The sequence below is a fragment of the Canis lupus genome, chromosome 14, assembly GCF_048164855.1.
Source record: "Canis lupus baileyi chromosome 14, mCanLup2.hap1, whole genome shotgun sequence".
NCBI lineage: Eukaryota > Metazoa > Chordata > Mammalia > Carnivora > Canidae > Canis > Canis lupus.
The window spans coordinates 50,847,348-50,875,320 of NC_132851.1; the positions used below are offsets into that span (position 1 = coordinate 50,847,348).

Below are 27,973 nucleotides of genomic sequence, written 5' to 3' on the forward strand. Positions count from 1 at the left end.
CTCTCTGTGTCTGTCATGAATAAATAAATAAAATCTTAAAAAAAAAAATTATTTTAGTGCATGAGTAGGGGGAGGGGCAGAGAGAGACAGAGAAGCAGACTCCCCACTCTGCATGGAACCTGATTCAGGGCTCAATCCCATGACCTTTAAATCATGACCTGAGCCAACATCAAGAGTTGGACACTCAACCGCCTGAGCCACCTTATATGTAACTTTGTGTCTTATAGATATCTGCAGGATAAATTTCTGAAGGTATAAATTTTGAATGAACTGTCAAATTGCTCTCTACAAAGGCTGTACGTTACACCTCTGCCATAGTGTTTGAGTGTTTCTCACTATCCCATCAATACTATTACTGCTTTTAATATTTGTTAGCTTGATAGAATTTTATTACCTTTTTCATTTCTAATTAGTGAGGTGGAACATTTTTTCACATGATTAAGGACTTCTGTTTCTCCTGGCTTACCCTAATTACAGCAATGCCCATTTTCCTTTGCATTATTTATCTATTGATTTTCAAGATCTCCTTCTATATTAAGAATAGCAGTCCACCCGATTACATAGTGTGCAAATATTTTTTGTTATTTCTCTTAAAAATGTATCTCTTATCAAATGATATTAAACATTTTTTATATAGGGACACCTGACTGACTCAGAAGAGCATATGACTCTTGATCTTAGGGTTGTGAGTTTGGGCCTCACTTTAAGTGCAGAGATTACTTAAAAATAAATGAAACTTTAAAAAGGTTTTTTTTTTTTTTTTTTAAGATTTTATTTATTTGAGAAAAAGTGCCTGAGTGATGAGTGGGTGGGTGGGTGTGGAGGAGCAGCAGATTCCCCACTGAGCAGGTAGCCTGATGCAGGACTCAGTCCCAAGACCTTGGGATCATGACCTGGGCAGACACTTAACTGACTGAACTACCCAGCCACCACACCCCGCCCTCCCCCCAGTTTTTTTTTAATAGATACATCTGTAAAGTCTTCCTTTATGGCTTCTGAATTTTGTATCATGCTTATTAATAAGGCCTTTTCCTGGCTATATTATACAAATAAAACATTCTCAGATGAACTTATTTCAGTTTTAATGTTACTTATTCGCAGTCCTGGACACATTTTTTAAGCAAACTATCTTGAAAACGTTATCTCATTTCTTTATTGCTTGTTACACAGGAAAACTACCTAAAAATTATGACCCAAAGGTGACCCCAGATCCAGAAAGATGGCTACCAATGCGAGAACGTTCTTACTACCGGGGAAGAAAGAAGGGAAAAAAGAAGGATCAGATTGGAAAAGGGACCCAGGGAGCAACTGCAGGAGCTTCATCTGAACTGTAAGTCATTGCTCCTCAAATGCAGTCCCCTTGGGAGCATAGGTCAATTCTTTCTCAGATGGACTCAGGATCATTAGTAAGAATTTTTAAAATGTATTTTAGCTGTAAGGAATATAGTCAGATATCTTTTTTTTTTTATAGTCAGATATCTTTAACAAATGTTTTGCAATGCTTATGTAAAAGAAAATGTGTTTCTGGTTTGATTATATTGTTAATACTAGGTATTAGAATATAATTAGTCTTCAAAAGGAAGCTAAATACACGGAGTCATTCAACAGAATAAACAGATAAACATACTATAAGATGACGAGAAAGAAGTATTAAAGATGTTACTGAAGTCATTTTTACATTATAGGATTCTAAATCATTTAAATTTTTTTCCTATGCTTTCTAAAAATTGGCATGAACCATATATTACTATTTCCTTAATTATAAAGCAGTTAAAATTGTATTCAAAAGAAAAAATTGATAGCAAGTCGAAGAGCCCACTTTAAAAGAAATAGAGTATGTGTGGGAGATTGTTAGGAGTAGGAAGTGAAAGCCACATATATACGTTTTTATAGCCTTTTCCTTTGTTGAATATATGAATGACCAACACTTTCCTGATCTGATGGTTTCAGGGATGCCAGTAAAACTGTGAGCAGCCCACCGACCTCCCCAAGACCTGGCAGTGCAGCAACAGCATCTGCATCTACAAGTAATATCATACCCCCAAGACACCAGAAACCTGCAGGGGCTCCAGCAACAAAAAAGAAACAGCAACAGAAAAAGAAGAAAGGTGGAAAAGGTGGCTGGTGATTAAAGCATTCTTGTTTTCAGGCTATTTTTAGTCTCGCTGACACTAGGAACACAATAAAGGTAACACAGTAAGAAGCACAGAGCTACTCCCCTCTCCCATCCCCCCGTTTTCATGAAATTATTTTCTTGCACATCCCCCAGGAAAACATCTTCCTCAAACTCTGTCTAGTCAGACTTGGCCTACTTTACCATCCAGCTTTGCACAAATGATAAGGACTCAAAATTGGGCATTTTTCCACCTTGATCTCTGTTGCATTCTTTCTCTTTGTGTGCTGTGATCTGGTGTTTTTTTTTCAGTTTCACAAACAATGCATGTTATCCAGAGTTTCCTAGGATCTAAACAGAAACTACTTCGGTTTCAACTAGAGTCTGAAGATACTTGTTCATATCAAATCCCACTTTAAATTATGTCTTAGGAGGCCTTAGGAGACTGAAAGTGGAATCTTCTGAGCATTCCAAATAGCTGCTTAGAGATATCATGTGATAAAAAGGGACCTTATTACACGCTGGTGTTCTTCACTTCATTACATGAATGACCACAGGAAAACTAAAGTAAATGTCATCAGTTTTAACCATACATCCTGTCATGTGATCCTGGAGTATGGGATACCGAATACACATACTATATAAATAGTAATGAAATGTGTGTGTGTCATATATACACACATATACACATATATATGAATTAGGACTCCTCTGCACCCCGTTTTGTTTTCAGATTATGATAACATTATGCTGATTTAGCATTAAAGAACTCAAGGAAAATGTAGCAGTGTTGCAAGAAGTTGACTCTGAGACCCAGTGTTCTGAGGTCAGATGGGTTTGGAGTGTCTCAATCAGAAAGATTTCATGGCCCTGTCAAGAGCATGAACATTGACTTCTGCGGTAGAGGGGAAACCCTCCAGAGTTCAATAGTGGGCATTATTAGAACTTAACAGAACTGTTTGGCCCCATTAACAGATACTAAAATGACTCGCCTTCATCATTTGGGGTACAACTATTCATTACCCTTCTCAAAGTAATGAAGTATTGTACATTCAGTCTGGTGTCAGTGTTGCTCTGGTCTTCTTGCTTGCAAGCCACTTTCCCATTGAACAGCTCTGAGACAGACATGCTGGGATGCCCACCCTTGTTAGTATTCATTTTGTACTGCCCAAGATAGCATTGAATTTAGACTTTAAGTATTTCCTTGTGATCATATTACTTCATCCTTGTTAATAAAGTGCTGCTGTGTTGGACTCTGAACATATCTATCGAAACTTCTTCAAAGATATATTTTAAAAAGCTTTCTTCCTTTACAAGAGTAAGAAATGTGGTGCTGCCTTTCTGTTGAGCATAATCAGAATCTGCAGTAACATATAAATGAGACCCTCAGATATGAATGGTTTATTATGGCATAATACTTTTTGAGAATTATCTTTTGGTAAGAGTGATATACTTAATCCTTCTGAATATATACCCCATTACAGGAATAATTGTTCATAAATTTGTTATTCAAGATTCCATTAAATTTCTGTGGTGAAGGATAATCATTTTTGGGTTAACTGAGCTATAGAATTTTGGTGAAAGTTACCCATCATTGAAAACTTTGACCCAAGGCACCAAGAGTGAAATACATTTCTCTATTTGGTCATTGTAATTGCTAGCCATTGTTATTACCAGTCATTACTAAGCAACTGAGACCTCAGTTTAAGTCATAATTGTCAAATGAAGTATAAACATCTACATTAATTTTCTAGTAACTATTTCTTTTGGACAGATCTTTAATCAATGACATATATACTGTGTGTGTGTGTGTGTGTGTGTGTGTGTGTGTGTGTGTGTGGTACATTTATAAAAGCCAATATGGATACATCTATTCACTGTGGTACATTTTAAAATAAAATATTCTAGCAGTGAGTATGGATTAAGGTGTTTTGGGTGTTGGCATCTTACTGGGGACTTACTTGGTATACCTAAGAATTTTTTAGGCGGAATATCTAAAATTGCTTCTTGCCCCTCCTGCAGAGCTACAAAACTAATCTGATGGGACTAAGAGAAATTAGTTGTAATTTCACTGACAATTCGTGATGTTTATATGTGTCTATAAACAAATTGAGGAGTAAACAATTTTTAAGTTAGTATAAGCACAGCATTTTCAAGGCTGCTTGTAAACTTAGATCACTCGAAAGTCTATTTGAACAGTGGATCTGATGAGGAAAGTCTGTTTATTGCATTAAGATAATTTCCTTAGATTGTGAAATATATTCTTGAGTGCAGTTTAACGAAATAATAAAAAGAATTATCCATAACAATAAAAATAAACATCCATACACTTAACCAGTTTAAGAAGTGTCACACCACCTTTGAAAAGCTCCGTGGGTACCTGACATGAGAACATTGGGTGGTGACCATTTTGTTTAGCTGTAGTTTTAATACCCAGCATTACTAGGATCCGTGTTACGGGTCGACTGCTGATTTAATCTCCAGGTAATCTTTGTTTAAGCTACATGTAGCGGGAATTTAAGATAAGGCAACCGTTCCAGTTTTCTCTTTCCTTAAGGCTCCTGGATAACAGCCTCTAGGCTCTCCTAATGCGTTAACACTAGACGGAGGGCGGGAGGATAGCCAACGCTACTGGCCGGGAGAGGCGGGGGTCCGTGTTGCGGGATCCCAGAGGACGGGGGACGCCCTGGACCTTGGCTCAAGGGTTCTTCCCGTGGGAGGCAGGTGGGCCGGCGGCTTTGGGATGATGTGGGAGAGGTGAGCCGCCAGGACCTGGGCCGGCCTCGGAGGCCTGAGACACCGCGACCGACCCCAGGGGATCGTGCCGTAGTGCGACCTCCCGAGGAAGTGTCGCCTTGGGCGCTTTTCCCGGCCCGGGAGGTGAGCCCCGCGGGGCTCTCCCGCCTCCCCGGCGGCTGCCCCCCGCCATTCCCGGGGTCGGCGCTTCCTCTAGCCCCGCCCCCGCCCCGGATTCGGCGAGCCTGCGGCGCCGCAGCCCCCGCTAGCGGGCGGGAGATGCCCGGCGGCAGCCCTGGGAGGGGCCTCGCCGCCTAGTGACCGCGGGCCTGTCTGCGCCGCGGGGCCCTACGTCTCCGCCCGCGTCCGCCGCGGGGTCACACCTGCCGGGACCCAGGGCCCGTCCCCCGCGCGCGGGCGCGCCCTCGGAGGGAAGGGAGTTAGGGCGGTAAGGATGGAGAAGGGGAAGAAGAAGGGGAAGGAGCTGGAGAAAGAGAAAATTCGGGAAAAAGGAAAGGAGGAGAAAAAGAAGGAGGTGGAGAAGGAGAAAGTGAAGGGAAAAGAAAAGGAAAGGGGGAGAGACAAAGGGAAGGGGGAGAAAAGTAACGGTAAAGAGGAGGAAAAGAGGAAAGAGCGGGAGACGGTGAAAGAGAAGGAGCATCCTAAGGGGACAACAGAGGAGACCGAGAAGGACAACGGCGCCTTGGCGAGGCCCCCGCTGGAGCCGCCGGTAAGGGACCGGCGCCGGCCGCGCGGGAGGGAAGCGGTGTCCCCGGAGGATGGCAGCGGCGGTGCCCGGCCAGCTCGGCCAGCTCGGCGGGACCCGCGCCAGCGCCTTCCCCGGCCCCCCGCCCTGCCCTCACCCGGCGCCCCCCGCCCGCCCCGAGGCGCCCCCCGCCCCCCCCCCAGCCCGAGGCGCACGCCCGCTCGGTCTGAGCCCCTTCCCGACACTGCGTCCCGGGGCACGACGGGCAGGGTTCCGGGGTTCGTGCGCTGTGTTTTGGGGCCGGACCTCCTCCGGGGTCACTGCTTCCATTGTTTTTCGGACCAGCAGCGCCCAGAGGAATGGTCGCCAGGTTATAGCGGAGACGCCTCGGAAACCAGGCCCCGCGATCACAAAAAGATACCTATTGTACTACTTACACGAGGTGCCCAGAGCGGTCAGAATCGCGTGGAGTAGAACTGGTGGTTGCTGGAGGCTGAGGGTGGGGTGGGGGTGGGGAGAATGGGGGAATTAGTGACTACAGAGTTTCTTACAAGATGAAAAGTCGTGGAGATGGATGGGGGTGGTGGTTGCACAGCGTTGTGAATGTATCTAATACCACTGAATTGTATGCTTAATAATGAGTAAGATAGTAAATTTTATACTATGTGTATTTTACCAGAGTTAAAAAATTGAGGGGGTGAAGGATAAAAAGGGAAAAAACGGACATTGTTTGGATCAACTTAATAGGCTTCTTGCTCCTGGTGTTCCTGAGCTCACAGCTGCTTTCAGGTTCTAAACAATTTGAATTATTAACTCCTATTTGATCTCTGATAAAACACAGATTATTATAGATCCAGGTATCATTAAAAGAATGACTTTTGACAGGGAACATTGGTGTTCAAAATCACAAATTGTGTCAGGACTTTTGGCTTAACCATAATCCTAGTTTTTCTTAAGAGATGAGAAAATGTATTTTAGCCTGCGTGTTGCTAAAAAAATTAAGTAAAATGACAAACATCAGTGACTGTGGAATTTCTATATAGGCTAGAGTAGGGACAGCCATGTGGTTGGAAAGAGTAAGGAACGGTTTTTACTCATATTTCATAGGATCTTAGATACCATTATTTTATTACCACTGAGAAAAAAACAGGCTGCCAATCAAACTATGACATACTTGGGTAGCTCAGTCGGTTAAGCATCTGACTCTTAATTTTGGCTTGGGTCATGATCTCAGGATTCTGAGATCAAGTCCACCTGGGGCTCCCAGCTCAAGGGGAGTCTGCTTGAGATTCTCTCTCCCTCTCCCTCTGCCACTCCCTCCACCCTTGCTCTCACAAGTGCATTGTCTCTCTCTCTCTCTCTCTCTCTCTCTCTCTCTCAAAAATGACGTACCATGAATTGTAAAATCCTCATTTCAGAGATGTTAAAATAGGGGGAGGAGTGCATCTTGGAGTTGATGAAATATGTTGGGGTAGCCTTGAGTGGAGCCATTGGTGGAGACAGTAAGGAGGGGATAAGACGTGGACCTTACAGCCATTTTAAGTCATTCTATGAAGTATTCTCTGTCCATCAAGTTACTCTTCCTCACCATCACACTCCCAGAAGGACACTATAACATCTAGATGCAGATGGGAGGAAATGGGGATGGAGATAGGAAATAACTATAGAACTACCATTTGGTTTAAGAGGCATTAAGAACTCCAAAAACAAACATGTGCTTTTTCTAATTCTGTTATTCATGAAACAGTTTTCATAAATCACATTCTCTATATAAGACCCTATTAGACCAGACCTTCAAACGTCTTACTTTCACATAGATCTTCTTTTCTTTTCTTTTCTTTTTTTTAAGATTTTATTTGTTTATTCATAGAGACACAGCTAGAGAAAGAGAGGCAGAGACCCAGGCAGAGGGAGAAGCAGGCACCATGCAGGGAGCCTGATGTGGGACTCCATCCCGGGTCTCCAGGATCACGCCCTGGGCTGCAGGTGGTGCTAAACCACTGCACCACCAGGGCTGCGCTAGATCTTATTTTCAAAAAAAGAAAATGTGGGACAGTGAAAAAAAATTCATTTTTTGCCAGAAACCCAGTCTAAGTCTCATGTCAGCATTTAGTGTTCAAGTATAAATGTAAATGATTATTGTTATTTCTAAACCAATGTCGAAGACAATTGTGTTTTGTGCATGAGAAACATCTTCAATAGGCAGTTTGGGAAGTAGAATTCTTTTTTAAAAGATTTTATTTATTCATTCATGAGATACACAGAGAGAGAGGCAGAGACATAAGCAGAGGGAGAAGCAGGTTTCCCATGGGGAGCCCGATGTGGGACTTGATACAGGGACTCTGGGATCACAATCCAAGCCAAAGGCAGACGCTCAACAACTAAGCCACCCAGGTTCCCGGGCAGTAGAATTTAATTCCTGTGGCAAATCTGACTAATGTATTGTTGGTCATTTGTTACTGTTCATATTAAATTTTGCACACTAAAAGCCACCTTTCTGAGTACTCTGAACTTTTCATACCAGCCCAGCTTTCTTGTCTCTCAATCACCTGTCATAAAAATTTCTAGTTCTAGTATGTTGATGGAATGCTTCTTTTTAAAGCTTATGTCGAGTTCAACAGATTTAACATCAGGTTCTAAAATAAGTGTTCATTTGTGATTGGAACCGATTTAACAATTTCTGTAACCTTAGCCCTTTTCATTTAATCATGATATTTATATTAAAAAATATACAAGGGAAAAAAATAAAAATAAAAAAATAAAAATAAATAAAAAATATACAAGGGGAATCTTGCCCTAAAATCTTTTAATCTAGTTAGTGATCTAATTGGCAAAAGAAAACAGATCAATAATATGAGACCTTAGATGCTTACATGCTGAATGGCATAGTTAGTACTTGAACCTTAGAAGTCCCAAGATCCCAAACAAAAAACTAAATTCTGGTGCAATCCCCAGTGGATATAAACTCAAGAAGCAAAGTGAAGTCTGAAAATTGATCCTGTAATCTATGGTACCTCCTATGACATATATATATAGACTATATATAAAGCCTATATTTGACTGATTATCACCTCTCTAGTTGGAGGATGGAGGGGTGTGGTATGATTAATACCACATAACTAATGGTTGATTATAAAATACAAACTGGATCTATTAAGTTTTTTTTAAGTGAGCTCTATGCCCAATGTGGGGCTTGAACTCATGACCCCAAAAGCAAGAGTCCCATGCTCTACTAACTGAGCTAGCCAGGTGCCCCTAGACATGTTAAATATCTCATGAAGTTTTGCTCTGGTTTTGTGAAGTTTTGCTCTGGTTTACAATTCCACAATTATTATTGTGTCCTAACACAGGCAAGCCCACTGCCAGGAGCCAGAAGCCAGGAAAACAAGGCCCTGGTTGCATAGGTTTATTGATTTGCCTTTTGTTTTCACAGGAGAAGAATAAGCAGATCCTTGTGTTGGGCCTGGATGGAGCAGGAAAGACCAGTGTTCTCCACTCTCTAGCTTTAAACAGAGTCCAGCACAGTGTGGCACCCACCCAAGGTTTCAACGCAGTATGCATTAACACTGAAGATAGCCAAATGGAGTTCCTGGAGAGTAAGCCCTCCTTCTCATTAGTAACAGGAGAGGGGCTCATCTTGTTATACCATAATGCAGAAATACTATTAGCAACATTACACCCTTATGGCAAAGTGACACTGAGTCAGGTTTCCCTACACTTTTGAATGCATATATAGTTTAATAGAGCAGTGTGGAGGAAATAACCCTCTATTCTTATTTCCTCCTTTTTACAGTGCTGGCATAAAAGGGAGCTAGCTGCAAGAAAGGCTGTAAGCACTCCCACCTATACTAGCCTCTCTCTTCCCTTACTACCTCCAATAAACATTCAATCTAAGTAAATACAGCATATTTCTATAAATAAGCCCCAAACCTCTTTTTGTAACCAGAGGGCAGCCCAGACGTCTCTACACTAAAGTAATTCTGGAGTTGTCATCTTTCTAAATACTGCTCTTCCCCAAAGTTGCATTAGATTCTGTTCTCTTTACACTCTCTCCTTGGATGATTTTATCGATCCTTATTGGCCTTAAATACCATCAATATGCTAATGACTCCCAAATTTATCTGTCCAGCCAAATATCAGCTGACATCTTCATCTGGGTATCTAATTGGCCTCTCAAACCTAAAATACTCAAAATGTTTCATTTATCTCCATATCTGTTCCTTTCCCTATAATCTACTGGTCAGTAAAGGGCTCCTCATGTTACTCAAGCCAGAAAACTATGAGTCACCCTTGATTTCTTCTTTTGCACCCCCACCTCCACTACACAAACAAAACACTATGAATTTTTCTACCTCTAAAACAAATCTTAGATTCATTAATTATATTCTTATATACTGTACCTATTTGAGTTAAAACCTATACCATCTCTCTTAGATTACTGCAATCACCTTTTTATTTTTGCTTTCATCCAATTAAAAAAGAAAATATGGGCAGATAATTTGGTAAATGTGTAGGCAAATCTTTCAGCTAACAACATTATTAGGAATAGAGGTTTTAATTTGTTCAGAAGATGTAGAATAAATAATAATTTTAACCAAATAGCTAAGAAAATAGTCTCAAAATATAAAAAGTGAAAAGAAAAGAAGGAAGGAATGAAGGAATGAAAAGAAAGGAAGAATCCAGCTTGGGGAAACAAATGGACATATCTACCATTGGAGTGAGAGATTTCAACATATTGTCAATTATTAATACAATCAAAGAGGAAAAAAATCAGCAAAGATACACAGAATCTGAACAAAAGCAACAAGTTTCACCCAGTGGACAATATAAGATTGCCCTCTTAGACAATTTTAGTTACATCCCAAAGCTAAAATACATGTGTTCTCAAATACTCATGGAACACTTACCAAAAACGACCACCTAGTGGACCATACACCAAGTCTTCAATTTTTTAGAGAAGGGGCATCATACAAACCATGTTGTTTGACTACATTGTAGTTAAGTTAGAAGTTAATAACAAAAAGGTAAAAACCCCTATATGAGTGAAATGTCATGTGTCACAAAAAAATGAGGAACAACTCAAATGTTCATTCATCCTTAAACTAAATATATTAAAACTATATGACTCAGATTATACAACATTCTTTTAAAAAGTTAATAACACAAAATACTTTTTAGGGAATTAGCCTAGTTCTGTAAAAAGGAAACAAAGGACAGGCAAATCAAGACCCTTTCCTGGTAGTATTTTAAATGTTTTGTTTAAATTCCTAAAATAGTGGTCTTGAAAATTTTCTGTAAAGGGTTAGGTAGCACTAATTTAGGCTTTGGGGACCACATGGTCTCTATGCAACTACTAAACTCTGTTGTAATATGGAAGTGGCCATAGACAATATGCGAACAAGTCCATATGTCTGTGTTCTGATAAAACTTTATGTTGTAGACACTGAAATCCAAATGCAATATGATGTTCACATGCCATGGAATTTACTCTTTCTTTTTTCCCTGAAAAATCCATTCTTTGTCCATGGGCTACAAAAACAGGCAGCGGGCCAGATTTAGACTGTGGGCCATGGGTTGCCAACCTCTGGTCTAGGAGAAAAATAAAAACTCAGTTCATTGTGTATATGTTATTATCATTACCAGTAAGTTTCTTCTGGGAAGAATCAGCAAAATGAAATAACCTAAAGGCATTTTTTTCTGAGGCAAGTATTCCTTAATGCCTACAGGATCATATTAACTCTTAGTGCAATGTTAACAGGATAAATTAGTTCTGGGATTTTGACAAAGGAAAACGATTGTGCAAGTGAGGCTGGCCAGTGAATTCAGTCCATTTCAAATTTATTTTAGAGAAAGATGTGTTTTAACCCACCACCTTGAATTATTTTAGTAACCTACTCCCATTTTCTGAGCTTAACGGATAGACAGTGGCCCACATGGCCGATGTGTGTTACAGACCAGAAGGTGAGTGTCTAGTGTCTTTATGCTGATCCTTTGTGTTCCAGAATGATTAGACCACTTATGGAGGGTAGATATTTCTGCCAGCCAATTTCCCCAGTAGCATGTCTCCAGTCATTCTCAGAATTGGATACACTCTAACACAGTGGTATTTTACCAGAACACCTGTCCGGTGTTTGGAAGTTATCTAAAAGTGCCTTTCCTGCCTCCTTAGTGGATGCTTCTACAATGTTTTTGGTGTCTTCTTTCTCTACTCTTCTCTGTAGTTGGTGGCAGTGAACCTTTCCGTTCTTATTGGGAAATGTACCTGTCCAGAGGATTGCTGCTGATCTTTGTGGTGGATTCAGCAGATCACAACAGATTGCCTGAAGCTAAGAAACACCTTCATCAATTAATTGGAACAAACCCAATCCTTCCTCTGGTTGTGTTTGCAAACAAACAGGTAAAAATCTGTGCAAATATAACTTGTACTCAATAGTTTTATTATTAATAAAGAAATGTCTACCTCTAATACCTAGATATTTAACAATATGCAATACATTCAGTTTAGTTTATACTTGTTAGATCTACTGAATTATAAACTCCCTGAGAATAAAGACCATTATTCATCTTTGTGTCCCTTATAATACCTGGTATACTGAACCAGCATAGTAGAAATTCAACAAATACATGTTGAATTTAATTCAATAAACATTTACTGATGGTTGAATTGATTTCAATAAAATATTTGAGTGTCTACCATATGTAAAGAAATAGTTTGTTTTAGATCAGTTAACCTGACCTGAATTTATTTCACACACATAAACAATGTTAAACAACCATGGAGAAATTGGAACCTGTACAGTGTCATTGGGAATGTAAAATGGTGCAGCCACTTTAGAAAACAGTATGGCAGTTCCTTAAAAAACTAAAATTAGAACTCCCATATGATCCAGCAATTCCACGTCTAGGTATATACTCAACAGATTTGAAAGCAGGAACTCATATTGATACTCCTACATCCATGTTCACAGTAGAATTATTCATGATAGCCACAAGGTAGAAGCAACCCAAGTGTCCCTCCATGGATGAATGGATAAACAAAACATGATATATACATACCATGGGATATCATTCAGCCTTAAAAAAGGACATTCTGACACATGCTTATAATATGGATAACCTTGAGGACATTATGCTAAGTGAAATAAGCCAGTAATGAAATAACAAGTATTGTATGATTCTACATTTATGAGGTACCTGGAGTAGTCAAATTCATAGAGACAGTAAATTAGAGGTTACCAGGGAATGGAAGGAGAGGAGAAGGAGGAGTCATTGTTTAATGGGTACAAAGTTTATATTGGTGATGGTTGCCTTGTGGGAAGGAGGGCAGCCCAGGTGGCTCAGCGGTTTAGGGCCACCTTCAGCCCAGGGCATGATCCTGGAGACCCAGGATCAAGTCCCACGTCATGCTCCCTGCATAGAGCCTGCTTCTCCCTCTGCCTGTGTCTCTGCCGCTCTCTCTCTCTCTGTGTCTCTTGTGAATAAATAAATAAAACCCTTAAAAAAAAATTGGGGGAAGGAGAAATGGGAGTTATTTTGTTGGTATAAAGTTTCAGTTTTGCAAGATGAAGACTTCTGGAGGTAGATGCTTGCACAATACTGTGAATATACTGAACCATACACTCATGTATAATGTGAATATACTGAACCGTACACTCATCATGGTTAAGGTGGTAAATTTTGTTATGTGTATTTTGCCACAATAAAAAATCAAAAAAACAAAACTTTTATAACATTGTGATATTAAAGCCCCTCTTTCAGTTGCTAAGATTGCCAATCATTAGGGAACTTTATTCTTCCACTACTTCTAAAGGAGAATGTTTATGGCTGTAAATTAAGTAATTACAAATGATGACTTAAAAGAGGGCGTGTATTACAGTCCAGAATAGAAGCTAGTCCAGCAGATTATATTTAAAATAAGGGCTGGAGCTTTGGTTTGTTTTGTTTTAAACTGGAACATTTTAAATACAAAAAACTACAAAGACCATGGTACATGTAAGTGAGCTGTATAGTATTCCATTGCATGAATATACCACAATTTTAATGTTTTCTTGCTGGGTATTTTGTTTTTTTTTTTAATTTTTAGTATTTTTTTATTTTTTTAATTTTTTGTTGGTGTTCAATTTACCAACATACAGAATAACCCCCAGTGCCCGTCACCCATTCACTCCCACCCCCCGCCCTCCTCCCCTTCTACCACCCCTACTTCGTTCCCCAGAGTTAGCAGTCTTTACGTTCTGTCTCCCTTTCTGATATTTCCCACACATTTCTTCTCCCTTCCCTTATATTCCCTTTCAGTATTATTTATATTCCCCAAATGAATGAGAACATATAATGTTTGTCCTTCTCTGACTGACTTACTTCACTCAGCATAATACCCTCCAGTTCCATCCACGTTGAAGCAAATGGTGGGTATTTGTCATTTCTAATAGCTGAGTAATATTCCATTGTATACATAAACCACATCTTCTTTATCCACTCATCTTTCGATGGACACCGAGGCTCCTTCCACAGCTTGGCTATTGTGGCCATTGCTGCTATAAACATCGGGGTGCAGGTGTCCCTGCGTTTCATTGCATTTGTATCTTTGGGGTAAATCCCCAACAGTGCAATTGCTGGGTCGTAGGGCAGGTCTATTTTTAACTCTTTGAGGAACCTCCACACAGTTTTCCAGAGTGGCTGCACCAGTTCACACTCCCATCAACAGTGTAAGAGGGTTCCCTTTTCTCCGCATCCTCTCCAACATTTGTGGTTTCCTGCCTTGTTAATTTTCCCCATTCTCACTGGTGTGAGGTGGTATCTCATTGTGGTTTTGATTTGTATTTCCCTGATGGCAAGTGATGCAGAGCATTTTCTCATATGCATGTTGGCCATGTCTATGTCTTCCTCTGTGAGATTTCTGTTCATGTCTTTTGCCCATTTCATGATTGGATTGTTTGTTTCTTTGGTGTTGAGTTTAAGAAGTTCTTTGTAGATCTTGGAAACTAGCCCTTTATCTGATACGTCATTTGCAAATATCTTCTCCCATTCTGTAGGTTGTCTTTTAGTTTTGTTGACTGTATCCTTTGCTGTGCAAAAGCTTCTTATCTTGATGAAGTCCCAATAGTTCATTTTTGCTTTCGTTTCTTTTGCCTTCCTAGATGTATCTTGCAAGAAGTTACTGTGGCCGAGTTCAAAAAGGGTGTTGCCTGTGTTCTCCTCTAGGATTTTGATGGAATCTTGTCTCACATTTAGATCTTTCATCCATTTTGAGTTTATCTTTGTGTATGGTGAAAGAGAGTGGTCTAGTTTCATTCTTCTGCATGTGGATGTCCAATTTTCCCAGCACCATTTATTGAAGAGACTGTCTTTCTTTCAATGGATAGTCTTTCCTCCTTATCGAATATTAGTTGCCCATAAAGTTCAGGGTCCACTTCTGGGTTCTCTCTTCTGTTCCATTGATCTATGTGTCTGTTTTTGTGCCAGTACCACACTGTCTTGATGACCACAGCTTTGTAGTACAACCTGAAATCTGGCATTGTGATGCCCCCAGATAATGGTTTTCTTTTTTAAAATTCCCCTGGCTATTCGGGGTCTTTTCTGATTCCACACAAATCTTAAAATAATTTGTTCTAACTCTCTGAAGAAAGTCCATGGTATTTTGATAGGGATTGCATTAAAAGTGTATATTGCCCTGGGTAACATTGACATTTTCACAATATTAATTATGCCAATCCATGAGCATGGAATATTTTTCCATCTCTTTGTGTCTTCCTCAATTTCTTTCAGAAGTGTTCTATAGTTTTGAGGGTATAGATCCTTTACCTCTTTGGTTAGGTTTATTCCTAGGTATCTTATGCTTTTGGGTGCAATTGTAAATGGGATTGACTCCTTAAGTTCACTTTCTTCAGTCTCATTGTTAGTGTATAGAAATGCCACTGATTTCTGGGCATTGATTTTGTATCCTGCCACGCTGCCAAATTGCTGTATGAGTTCTAGCAATCTTGGGGTGGAGACTTTTGGGTTTTCTAGGTAGAGTATCATGTCATCAGCGAAGAGGGAGAGTTTGACTTCTTTTTTGCCAATTTGAATGCCTTTAATGTCTTTTTGTTGTCTGATTGCTGAGGCTAGGACTTCCAGTACTATGTTGAATAGCAGTGGTGAGAGTGGACATCCCTGTCTTGTTCCTGATCTTAGGGGAAAGGCTCCCAGTGCTTCCCCATTGAGAAGGATATTTGCTGTGCGCTTTTCGTACATGGCGTTTAAGATGTTGAGGAATGTTCCCTCTATCCCTACACTCTGAAGAGTTTTGATCAGAAATGGATGCTGTATTTTGTCAAATGCTTTCTCTGCATCTAATGAGAGGATCATATGGTTCTTGGTTTTTCTCTTGCTGATATGATGAATCACATTGATTGTTTTACGGGTGTTGAACCAGCCTTGTGTCCCAGGGATAAATCCTACTTGGTCATGGTGAATAATTTTCTTAATGTACTTTTGGATATCCTATTGGCCAGTATCTTGTTGCGAATTTTTGCATCCATGTTCATCAGGGATATTGGTCTGTAATTCTCCTTTTTGGTGGGGTCTTTGTCTGGTTTTGGAATTAAGGTGATGCTGGCCTCATAGAACGAATTTGGAAGTACTCCATCTCTTTCTATCTTTCCAAACAGCTTTAGGAGAATAGGTATTATTTCTTCTTTAAACGTTTGATAGAATTCCCCTAGGAAGCCATCTGGCCCTGGACTTTTGTGTCTTGGGAGGTTTTTGATGACTGCTTCAATTTCCTCCCTGTTTATTGGCCTGTTCAGGTTTTCTATTTCTTCCTGTTCCAGTTTTGGTAGTTTGTGGCTTTCCAGGAATGCGTCCATTTCTTCTAGATTGCCTAATTTATTGGCGTATAGCTGTTCATAATATGTTTTTAAAATCGTTTGTATTTCCTTGGTGTTGGTAGTGATCTCTCCTTTCTCATTCATGATTTTATTAATTTGAGTCTTCTCTCTCTTCTTTTTAATAAGGCTGGCTAATGGTTTATCTATCTTATTAATTCTTTCAAAGAACCAACTCCTGGTTCTGTTGATCTGTTCCACAGTTCTTCTGGTCTCGATTTCGTTGAGTTCTGCTCGAATCTTTATTAACTCTCTTCTTCTCCTGGGTGTAGGATCTATTTTCTCTTTTTTCTCTAGCTCCTTTATGTGTAAGGTTAGCTTTTGTATTTGAGTTCTTTCCAGTTTTTGAATGGATGCTTGTATTGCGATGTATTTCCCCCTTAGGACTGCTTTTGCTGCATCCCAAAGATTTTGAACAGTTGTATCTTCATTCTCATTAGTTTCCATGAATCTTTTTAATTCTTCCTTAATTTCCTGGTTGACCCTTTCATCTTTTAGCAGGATGGTCCTTAACCTCCACGTGTTTGAGGTCCTTCCAATCTTCTTGTTGTGATTTAGTTCTAATTTCAAGGCATTATGGTCTGAGAATATGCAGGGGACGATCCCAATCTTTTGATATCAGTTCAGACCCGATTTGTGACCCAGTATGTGGTCTATTCTGGAGAAAGTCCCATGTGCACTTGAGAAGAATGTGTATTCAGTTGAGTTTGGATGTAAAGTTCTGTGGATATCTGTGAAATCCATCTGGTCCAGTGTATCATTTAAAGCTCTCGTTTCTTTGGAGATGTTGTGCTTAGAAGACCTATCGAGTATAGAAAGAGCTAGATTGAAGTCACCAAGTATAAGTGTATTATTATCTAAGTATTTCTTCACTTTGGTTAATAATTGATTTATATATTTGGCAGCTCCCACACTCGGGGCATATATATTGAGGATTGTTAAGTCCTCTCGTTGGATAGATCCTTTAAGTATGATATAGTGTCCCTCTTCATCTCTCACTACAGTCTTCGGGGTAAATTTTAGTTTATCTGATATAAGGATGGCTACCCCTGCTTTCTTTTGAGGACCATTCGAATGGTAAATGGTTCTCCAACCTTTTATTTTCAGGTTGTAGGCGTCCTTCTGTCTAAAATGAGTCTCTTGTAGACAGCAAATAGATGGGTCCTGCTTTTTTATCCAGTCTGAAACCCTGCACCTTTTGATGGGGTCATTAAGCCCGTTCACGTTCAGAGTTACTATTGAGAGATTTGCTGGGTATTTTGGATTATTTCCAATCGTTTGTTGTCATAAACAGTGCTACAGTGAACCTTCATGTATGTGTCTCTTTGTAGATGTGTCTCAACATTTCTCTAGTGCATACATCTAAAAGAGGAATTGCTAGGTTTTCAGATTTGTACATATTCAGTTTTACTAGATCTTACTAAGTTGCTTTCCAAAGATATTGCACCAATTTATTTTTCCACCAATGAATATGACAGATTTTTGCAGCTCCACATCCTTCTCAATACTTGATATTGTCCAACTTTTTCATTTTCACCAATCTAATAGAGCTAAAATTTTAGCCCATTATTCTAATTTGTATTTCCTTAATTATTAGTGAGCTGGAACCTTTTTTCAGGTGTGCATTGGTTATTAGTTTCAAATTCATTTCTTTCTTTGAAACTAATTTCCACATCTGTGAATTATCTTTTATTTATTTACTTATTTTTAGAGCGAGAGAGGGAGCATGAGAGAGGAGGAAAGGGCAGGGGAGAGGGAGAGAGAATCTCAGGCAGGCTCCATGCCCAGTGCAGAGCCTGACATCAGGCTCAATCCCACAACCACAAGATCATGCATGACCCGAGCAGAAATCAAGAGTCAGTTGCTCAACTGACTGAGCCACCCAGGTGCCCCTGTGAATTGTCTTTCAATATCTTTTCCCAAATTTCCTTTAGAATGTTTATTTTTTTCCTATTTGATTTGTAGAGGTCTTTATCTTTTGAAAGAAATAATCCTTTGTTGTTTATATGCATTACGAATATCTTCTTCAGCAACTTGTTGGCTATTATTTTACTTTGCTTATGGTTCTCTTCTTTATATACAGCTTTCCATTTATTTTTTTAAACACCACATTTTAAAAATTTTATTTAATTCCAGTGTAGTTAACATTACTTTCATGTATATAATATAGTGATTCAGTAGTTCCTTATATTACTCAGTGCTTGTCAAGGTAAGTATACTCTTAATCCTCTTCACCCATTTCACCCATTCCTCCCCACTCACCTCCCATCTGGTAACTGTTTGTTCTTTATAATTAAGAGTCTGTTTTTTGGTATGTCTCTTTTTCTGTTTTTTTTTGTTTGTTTGTTTGTTTGTTTGTTTGTTTGTTTTCTTTTGTATCTTAAATTTTCCATGGAGTGAAATCATATGGTATTTGTCTTTCTCTGTGTGTATGTGTGTGTGTGTGCACGTGCGCACACACCCACCACATCTTTAACCATTTTTGATGGATACTTGGGTTGCTTCCATAGTTGGACAACTGTAAATAATGCTTCAATAAACATAAAGGTGCATGTGTCCCTTTGAATTGGTGTTTTCTTATTCTTTTGGAAAATACCCAGTAGCATGATTACTAGTCATAGGGTAATTTTATTTTTTTTAAAAGTAAACCTTACACCCCGTGTGAAGTTTGAACTCACAACCTTGAGATCAAAGATTGCATGCTCTACTGACTGAGCCAGCCAGGCATTCCTAAAATGAATCTCTTGTAGGCAGCATATATATGGGTCTCAGGCTTTTTTGGTTTGGGGGTTTTTGTTTTTGTTTTTTTGAAAGGGAAGGGAGGAGGGGCAGGAGGAGAAAGAATCTTAAGCAGGCTCCATGCCTAGTCTGGACCCCTATGCAGGGCTGCTTCTCTCAACCCTGAGATCATGAGCTGAGCCAAAATCAAGAGTTGGACGCTTAACTGAGCTACTCAGGCGTGCATGGGTCTTGTTTTTTAATCCATTCTGCCACTCTGTGTCTTTTGATCAGAGCATATAGTCCATTTATGTTCAAAGTAATGATAGGTATGTATTTTTTGCCATTTTGTTACTTGTTTTGTGGTTGTTTTTGTAGTTCTCTGATCTTCTCTTATTCTCATGTGGTTTGCTGGCTTTTTTTTTTTAGTGATATACTTCCTTTCCTTTCTCTGTATTCTTTGCAGTATCTAAGATTTTATTTTTTATTTTATTTATTTATTCATGATAGACATATATATATAGAGAGGCAGAGACACAGGTAGAGGGAGAAGCAGGCTCCATGCCAGGAGCCCGACACGGGACTCGATCCCGGGACCCCAGGATCGTGCCCTGGGCCAAAGGCAGGCACCAAACCGCTGAGCCACCCAGGGATCCCCTTTTTTGCAGTATCTATTACTGGTTTTTGATTTTTGGTTACAATTAGGTTTGTATATAGCATCTACACATAGCAGTCTGTATTAAATTGATGGTTACTTAAGTTTGAAACCATTCTTTCCTCCTCTCCCCCATGGATCCACGTTTAGGTATATGGTGTCATACTTTACATCCTTTTATTTTGTGAGTCCCTTGACTGATTTTTAAAAATCTATTTATTTGTATTTCTTTTGTGCTTCCTGCTTATCTTACTCTTACTTACTTTCCTTTCCACTCAAAGAATCCCCTTTAACATTTCTTGTAGGGCTCTATTCTGAATGATAGGTTTGTTGGATAGAATACTCTTGGTTGTAGATATTTTTCTTTCAGCCCTTTGAATATATCCTGCCACTCTCTTCTGGCCTGCAAAGTTTCTGCTGATAGCCTTATGAGATTTCTTTTGTATGTAACTGTCTTCTTTTCTCTTGCTGCTTTTAAAATTCTGCATCACTACTTTTTGCCATTTTAATCACTGTGTTTCTTGGTTGATTTTGTTGGGGGATCTCTGTGCCTCCTAGATCTGGCTATCTGTTTCCTGGCTTATATTAGGGAAATCTTCAGCTGTTATTTCTTTAAATAAATTTTTTTGTCCTCTCTTCACTATGTGCTTCTTCTAATAAGATCACTATAATGTGAATGTTATTACCTTTGATGAAGTCTCTAAGTTCCCTACATCTGATCTCATTTTGCACATTTTTCTCACCTGTATAGTTTTCCATTTTTAATAGTCTACTTTATCAGTGCCTTCTGTTGTAATTTGTATCTCTTATCTTCCTCATATTAATTAAACAGAGCCATTTGGTGTCTCATTTATAGCTTTTAAAAGTCATCTTACTGTTTTTACTCTTGTTGGAGTGATGACCTCTATTCTATAAATGCACAATATGCAAATATGAGATAAACATACTATTTATACATGATGTGCTTTTTTTAAAAACCACATTGACTTTTACATTTTTTTTAAGTAAATTCTACCCAATGCGGGGCTCAAACTCATGACCCTGTGATCAAGGGTTGCATGACTGAGCCAGCCAGACCCCTCTATCCCCAATGTGCTTTTATGACTACAAGGAACCTCTCTTTTTATCCAGCATTCTCCTCATTTTCTTCCTCTCCAATCAGTGAATTTATTACTTTCAGACATTGTCCACATATTACTGGATCCATTAACACTGTTTAAAGTCACTGTAGACTCTAAGAGTAAATGAATTCTGATCTTAGGCAATATATTGGGATGACCAACACCTTGAATTATCAACTGCAGCCAGATACCACCAGAAACATTTTTCTAGATATGTCTGAGGCAAGGGAAACAAGACAAAAATAAACTATTGGGACTACATAAAAATAAAAAGCTACTGCACAGCAAAGGAATCCATCAACAAAACCAAAAGGCAAGGGATGCCTTGGTGGCTCAGTCGGTTGAGCATCTGCCTTTGGCTCAGATCATGATCCTGGGGTCCTGGGATTGAGCTGCATGTTGGGTTCCCTGCTGAGCAGAGAGCCTGCTTCTCTCTCTGCCCCTCCCCGCTGCTCATGATCTCTCTCACTATCTCTCTCTCTCAAAATCTTTTTTAAAAAAAGGTAAATATTGATTGGGAAAAGATATCCGGCAATGATATATATTTGATAAGGACTTAATATCCAAAATATGTAAGGAACTTACACAACTCAACATTCAAAAAACAAGTAGTCCAAAAAAACAAAAAAACAAAAAAACAAAAAAAAAACAAGTAGTCCAATTAAAAATAGGCAGAAGACATGACCAGACATTTCTCCAAAGAAGGCTTACAGATGGCCAACAGACACATGAAAAAGATGCTCAACACACCACTAATCATCAGGAAAATGCAAATCAAAACCAAAGTGAGATCTCTGTCACCTCACACTTGTCAAAATGGCTAGAATCAGAAAGACAAGAAATAAGTGTTGGTGAGGGTGTGAAAACAGGACACTTGTGCATTGTTGGTGGGAAAGTAAATTGGTACAGGCACTGTGGAAAACAGTATGGTGGGTCCTCACAAAATTAAAAACAGAAATAGTGTGTGATCCAGTTATTCCACTACTGAGTATTTACTCAAAACTAAAAACCAATTCAAAAGGCATATGCACCCCTGTGTTTATTGCAGCATTATTTACAATAGCCAAGATGTGGAAGCAACCCAAAAGCCCATTAACAGATAAATTGGGTAAAGAAGATGTAGTATATTTACATATATTGGAATATTATTCACCATAAAAAAAAGAATGAGATCTTACCATTTGTGACAACATGGGTGGACCTAGAGGGTATTATGCTAAGTGAAATGAGTCAGACAAAGACAAATACCATCTGATTCCATATATAAATGGAATGTAGATAACAAAAGAACAAACAAAAAGCAGAAATAGACCCATAAATATAGAGAACAAATTGATGGTTGCCAGAGAAGAGAGTGGTAAGGGAATGGGCAAAAAAGAGTGAGGGGGGAATAGGAGATACAGGCTTCCAGTTATGGAATGAATAGTCACAAGGATGAAAGGTACAGCACAGGGAATATAATCATTGGTATTGTAATAGCATTGTATGGTGACAGATGGTAACTACACTTGTAGTGAGCATAGAATAACATTGAGTTGTCAAATTATTATGTTGTATGTCTAAAACTAATGTAACATTGTGTGTCAACTATATTTCATTTAAAAAATCCTACTGAATATGATTTTGGATAAATAAAATAGAAATGGAAAAATGAAACCAGAAGCAGATTGACTACAGTGTTTAGAAAACTAATTAAGGTATTAGAGTGGATTAAATTCATTCCAAAAATTCTTTTTTGATGACAGCTCATAACTCCTGGTATAATTCTGCTGCCCTTTTTCTTTTTCTTTTGTAAGTTCTATACCCTATATGGGGCTCAAACTCACAACCCCAAGATCAAGAGTTGCATGCTCTACCAACTAAGCCAGCCAGGTGCCCCATTGCTGGTATAATTCTGATTAAAATTTTTATATTCAGACGACCACTGGAGTCATAATAATGGGGTCACAATATCCTCCACATTAAAATGGAGGTGGGATCATTGAGAGCAATAAATGAGAGTAAAAAATATATCTATCCAAAAGGATTGCAAAATAACCAGCTTTGTCCTATCCTTTTCTATTCTGGGTGAAGGATCTTGAAGCAGCTTATCGTATTACAGATATCCATGAAGCTTTGGCATTGTCTGAGGTCGGAAATGACAGGAAGATGTTCTTGTTTGGAACCCAAGTGACTGAGAATGGCTCAGAAATCCCTTCTGTCATGCAAGATGCCAAAGACTTGATTGCACACCTGGCTGCAGATATGCAGTGACCAAGCCCAGGCCCACTGTGCAGTTCTTGATCTAAATGTCACCAGGGAGTGTTGAATTACAGGTTTGAAGCCAAAGGTTTCTGCTGTCAAATAAAAAATAAGCCATTTCCTATTTTCTTAATGCGTGACATATATACAAAGATAATGTTAATTGATTAAGAGCCTATGTTCAGATTTTGAACTTTAAAAATATTGGTAAAATAATATATTTGGGGGATTTGAATTTTCATCAACAAAATTAAAGTGAACATTAAGCATTCAAAGCATTTGTAGTTTTTCAATGACATGAGATTTATATTAAAATATTTTAATAAACTACCTCTTTTCAAGTAAAAATCTAGGTGTTCTTCCTTAAGTAGATTTATTTAACACTATAAGGAAAGAAATATCAAGATAAAGCAATGAGAAAAGTAAGCGGTATCAGACGATTATGGAAATATGAATTAATGGCATTTAGATACAGGAAAGACTTCTCTTTTAGGAGCCTGATACACTAGAATAGGAACACTTGGAGATTTTATTTTTAAAAACTTGGCATTTTGTTTTTATACAAAGATAAGCTTTCTTCAGAATTTTTTTAAAGATAAGGCAGATGACTGTTTATTTCATCTATTTCTTTTTAAGATTTTATTTATTTATTCATGACAGAAAGAGAGAGGCAGAGAGAGAAGCAGGCTCCACGCAAAGAGCCCAATGTGGGACTTGATCCTGGGACTTCAGGATCAAATCCTGAGCCGAAGGCAGACGCTCAACTGCTGAGCCACGCAGGCATCCCCACCAGAAATATTTTATGATAACTCTATTTACCTACAAACATGATAAAAATTCAACTTTTATCCTTAGCGTCTTGTCTTGATTTAAAAAACAAACAGGGCAGCCCCAGTGGCGCAGCGGTTTAGCGCCACCTGCAGCCGCAGGACATGATCCTGGAGACCTGGGATGGAGTCCCACGTCGGGCTCCCTGCATGGAGCCCGCTTCTCCCTCTGCCTGTGTTTCTGCCTTTTTCTCTGTGTGTGTCTCTATGAATAAATAAATAAAATCTTAAAAAAAATAAAATAAAAAAACAAACAAAAGGACTTCATTTTCTAGTCAACATGTAAGAAGCTCAGAAGCTGCCACTCCATTCTGATGACAAGTGAAAAGCTAAACAGACTGAAAAATAAACAACTCTTCTAGGAGAACACAAGGCAAACTGCTGCTCCCAAGATTGAAGAGACCAACAAGAGAATACAGAGAATAACAACTTATTGGAACAGAGCTTCATGAGTGGAAACCAACTGTAGGAACCAGTGCCAGGGTAAGAAAACCAGAACTGTAATTGACAAATTGCTGGAGACTCAGATGGATAACTGCGTAAAAACCCCAGGGGATCCAGTCATAGTGGGGTCCCTACAATTTTGTGATATTTATCTTCAGGAGCTTGATGAGATTCCTGCAGCAAATATCAGAGAGAAATCCCCTGGTGCTTCCAGAGGAGGGAAAAGGGAAGCATTCTGAGATATACTAAAGCATTCTGGTTTTTTGTTTTGTTTGTTTAAAGATTTTATTTATTCATGAGAATACACACACACACACAGAGGCAGAGACACAGGCAGAGGGAGAAGCATGCTCCATGCAGGGAGCCTGACGCGGGACTCGATCCCAGGTCTCCAGGATCACACCCTGGGCTGAAGGTGGCGCTAAACCCGAGCCACCTGGGCTACCCAGCACTCTGTTTTTATTAACAAGGCCTACCTTCAGGGAAAACTAGTTAACCAGAACCTAACCTGCTGGGGTATTATCAAACCCTAACCTAGGGAAGAGAAATACCCAACTCCAGCCCATTCCAGTCATCTTGTCCCACATAAGGAAAGACATAAACAAAAACATGCATGTGAAGTTCACAGTCCAGAGGCACAGGCTCACTGAAAGACTGAGAACAATCATAGAACTATAGAACACTTCTCCCCCCACACCTTATGACATTACTAAAGGTCTGTTTATAGCAGTTTCTTTTCCTTAGTACATCATTTTTGGCTATCAAGGAAAATTACAAGACATACTATAAGCCACTGGGTGGCTCAATTGGTTGAGTGTCTGACTCTTGATTTCAGCTTGGGTCTTGATCTTGGGGTTGTGAGATGAAGCCCCGTGTTGGGCTCTGCACTGGGCATGCAGCCTACTTAATACAAAACACAAACAAAAGAACAACCACACAGACATCAGAACCATATTCAGCATCAGAACCATACTCCAGTATGCAGAGATGTTGGGATTATCAAAACAGGAAGTTAAAACAACTTGATGATTAATGTGCCAAGAGCTCTAATGGATAGAGTAGATAGCATACAAAATCAGATGGGCAATGTAAGCAGAGATGAAAATTTTAAGAAAGAACCAACAGGAAATCCTAAAGATTAAAAAAAACAAAACATTGTAACAGAGATCAAGAATACCTTTGATGAGCTTATTAGTAGACTATACACATCTGAGGAAAAAAATCTCTGAGTTTGAGGATATCTCCATAGAAACTTCCAAAACTGAAAAGCAAGACTAGACTGGTGAAAAAAAAAAAAAAAAAAACAAAAAAAACAGAATATCCAGGGACCATAGGATAACAACAAGAGATGTAAAATGCATGTAATGTGAATACCAGAAGAAGAAGACAGGAAAAAAAGAAATAGAAGAAATATTGGGAACAATAATGACTCTGCAGATTTCCCTAAATTAATGTCAGATATCAAACCACAGATTCCAGAAGCTCAGAGACCACCAATCAGGTTAAATGGTCAAAAAACTACACATAGGCATAACATTTTTGAGTTACAGAAAATTAAAGATATGAAAAAAAAATCCTGAAAGAAGTCAGAGGAAAAAAATACCTTACTTATAGAGAAACAAAGATTAAGAATTACATCTGACTTCTCCTCAGTAACCACGCAAGTAAGAAGAGAGTGAGTGAAACATTTAAAATGTTGAGAGGAAAAACCCACCAACCTAGATTTCTGTACTTTATGAAATTATCCTTCAAAAGTAAAGGAGAAAGACTTTCTCATATAAATGAAAATCTAGTGAATTTGTTGCCAATAGACTTGCCTTGCAAGAAATGTTAAAAGAAGTTCTTCAGAGAGAAGGAAAATTGTACAGGTCAGAAATTCAGATCTACTTAAAGGAAGAGTATAGGAAAAGAAATAAGTGAAGGTAAAATTAAAACTTTTATTTTTAAACTTTTTTAAAGATTTATTTATTTGAGATGGAGAGAGAACACAAGCAGAGGGAGGGGCAGAGGAAGGGAGAAAGAGATTCCCCACTGAACAGGGAGCTCAACATGGGGCTCTATCTCAGGACTTCAGGATTATGGGCTCAATCTCAGGACTTTGGGATCATGACCTGAGCCAAAGACAGACACTTAACAGGCTGAGTCGGGTGCTCCTATTTTTTTTATTCTTAATCTCCTAGAGAACAGTTTCTTCAGAATAATAATAGCAACTATTTTCAACTATGTGTATATGTATATATATATACTTATGTATAAGTGAATACATATGTAGAACACATAATATACACATATATTATACATATACATATAACACATGCAGACATATGTAATGCATACAAATGTGTATAATACATACATATATAATGTATGATTCTTATGTGTTGCATATTTATACTTTCTTTAAAAGATTTTATTTATTCATTCATGAGAGACACACACAGAGAGAGGCAGAGACATAGTCAGAGGGAGAAGCAGACTTCCTGCAGGGAGCCCAACATGGGACTTGATCCCAGGATCCTGGGATCACGCCCTGAGCCGAAGGCAGATGCTCAACTACTGAGCCACCCAGGCATCCCACATTTATACTTATGTATATAAAAAATGAATGACAGCAATAATACAAGGGGTGGGAAAGGAAGAATTAGGATTATTTTGTTACAAGATACTTCTACTACCTATGAAGCAATATAGTGTTTGTTATTTAAAAGTGGATTTGAATTGGCTGTAAATGTATACTGCAAACTCTAGAGCATCCACTAAAAAAAGTAAAAGAAGTAAACTGATGTACTAAGAAAGGAGAGAAAATGGAATCATGTAAAATGTTCAATTAAAACCACAAAAGGCAGAAAGAGTGGAGGACAAAAATAGAAACAAAGAAAGAATGCAACAAATAGAAAACAGTAACAGATAATAGTGGCTATTAATCCAATTATATCAATAATCACTTGACTGTCAATGGTCTAAAAGCGCCAGTTAGAAGATAGATATTGTCAGAGTGGATCAAAAATCAAGACCCAACTATATATTGCCTATAATAAACCTACTTTAAATATAAGGACATACAGATTAAAAACAAATGGATGAAGAATGATATACCATGCTAACACCAATTGAAAGAAAGCAGGACTAGTTATATTAATCTTAGAGCAGATTTTAGAGTGAGGAAAGATATCAAGGATAAAGAGGGAAATTATATAATGACAAAGGGATCAACTCTTCAAGAAGATATCACAATTCATATGTATGCACTTAACAACAGTGTGTCAAAGTACATGAGACAAAAACAGAACTTCAAGGAAAAATAGATGAATCTGCTATTATAGTTGGAGACTTCAGCACCTTCTAACAGAAATGGACAGATCCAGGGAGCAGAAAATTAATGAAGACATAGTTGAAATCAGCAACACCATCAATAAACTGGATATAATGAATAACTATAGAGTACTCTATCCAACAAAAACAGCATACACATTTTCTCAAACTCACATGGAATATTCTCCAAGGTAAACCACATTGTGGGCCATAAAACACTCTTTAGCAAACTTTA

The 27,973-nt window shown here is 38.7% G+C and overlaps 2 protein-coding genes and 1 long non-coding RNA gene across 5 annotated transcripts in view; 2 read left to right on the top strand and 1 right to left on the bottom strand.

Annotated features, from left to right (window-relative positions):
• The window catches only part of SRP72 (signal recognition particle 72), a 29,771-nt gene extending 26,398 nt beyond the window's left edge, over nucleotides 1–3,373 (top strand). The window contains exons 18-19 of the mRNA XM_072775162.1: nucleotides 1,171–1,330; nucleotides 1,951–3,373. Coding sequence (XP_072631263.1) covers nucleotides 1,171–1,330; nucleotides 1,951–2,128 — 338 coding nt within the window. The 3' untranslated portion in view covers nucleotides 2,129–3,373. The remainder of the gene's footprint in view (nucleotides 1–1,170; nucleotides 1,331–1,950) is intronic.
• LOC140604115 (uncharacterized) overlaps nucleotides 1–6,059 on the bottom strand; it is a 20,670-nt gene extending 14,611 nt beyond the window's left edge. The window contains exon 1 of the long non-coding RNA XR_012007141.1: nucleotides 5,993–6,059. This is a non-coding gene — a long non-coding RNA (uncharacterized lncRNA). The remainder of the gene's footprint in view (nucleotides 1–5,992) is intronic.
• On the top strand, nucleotides 5,119–23,503 carry ARL9 (ARF like GTPase 9). 3 transcript variants are annotated; one of them, XM_072775166.1, is made up of 4 exons: nucleotides 5,119–5,579; nucleotides 8,989–9,151; nucleotides 11,777–11,952; nucleotides 22,988–23,503. In XM_072775166.1, the coding sequence occupies exons 1-4, from the start codon at nucleotides 5,304–5,306 to the stop codon at nucleotides 23,165–23,167; spliced, it is 795 nt and encodes a 264-aa protein (XP_072631267.1). In that variant the 5' UTR covers nucleotides 5,119–5,303; the 3' UTR covers nucleotides 23,168–23,503. The 3 variants fall into 3 exon arrangements, with proteins under 3 accessions (XP_072631267.1, XP_072631269.1, XP_072631270.1); XM_072775168.1 differs by having other exon boundaries at nucleotides 5,165–5,297; XM_072775169.1 differs by lacking the exon at nucleotides 5,119–5,579 and adding an exon at nucleotides 5,844–5,997.
• Nucleotides 23,504–27,973: the final 4,470 nt, after the last annotated feature.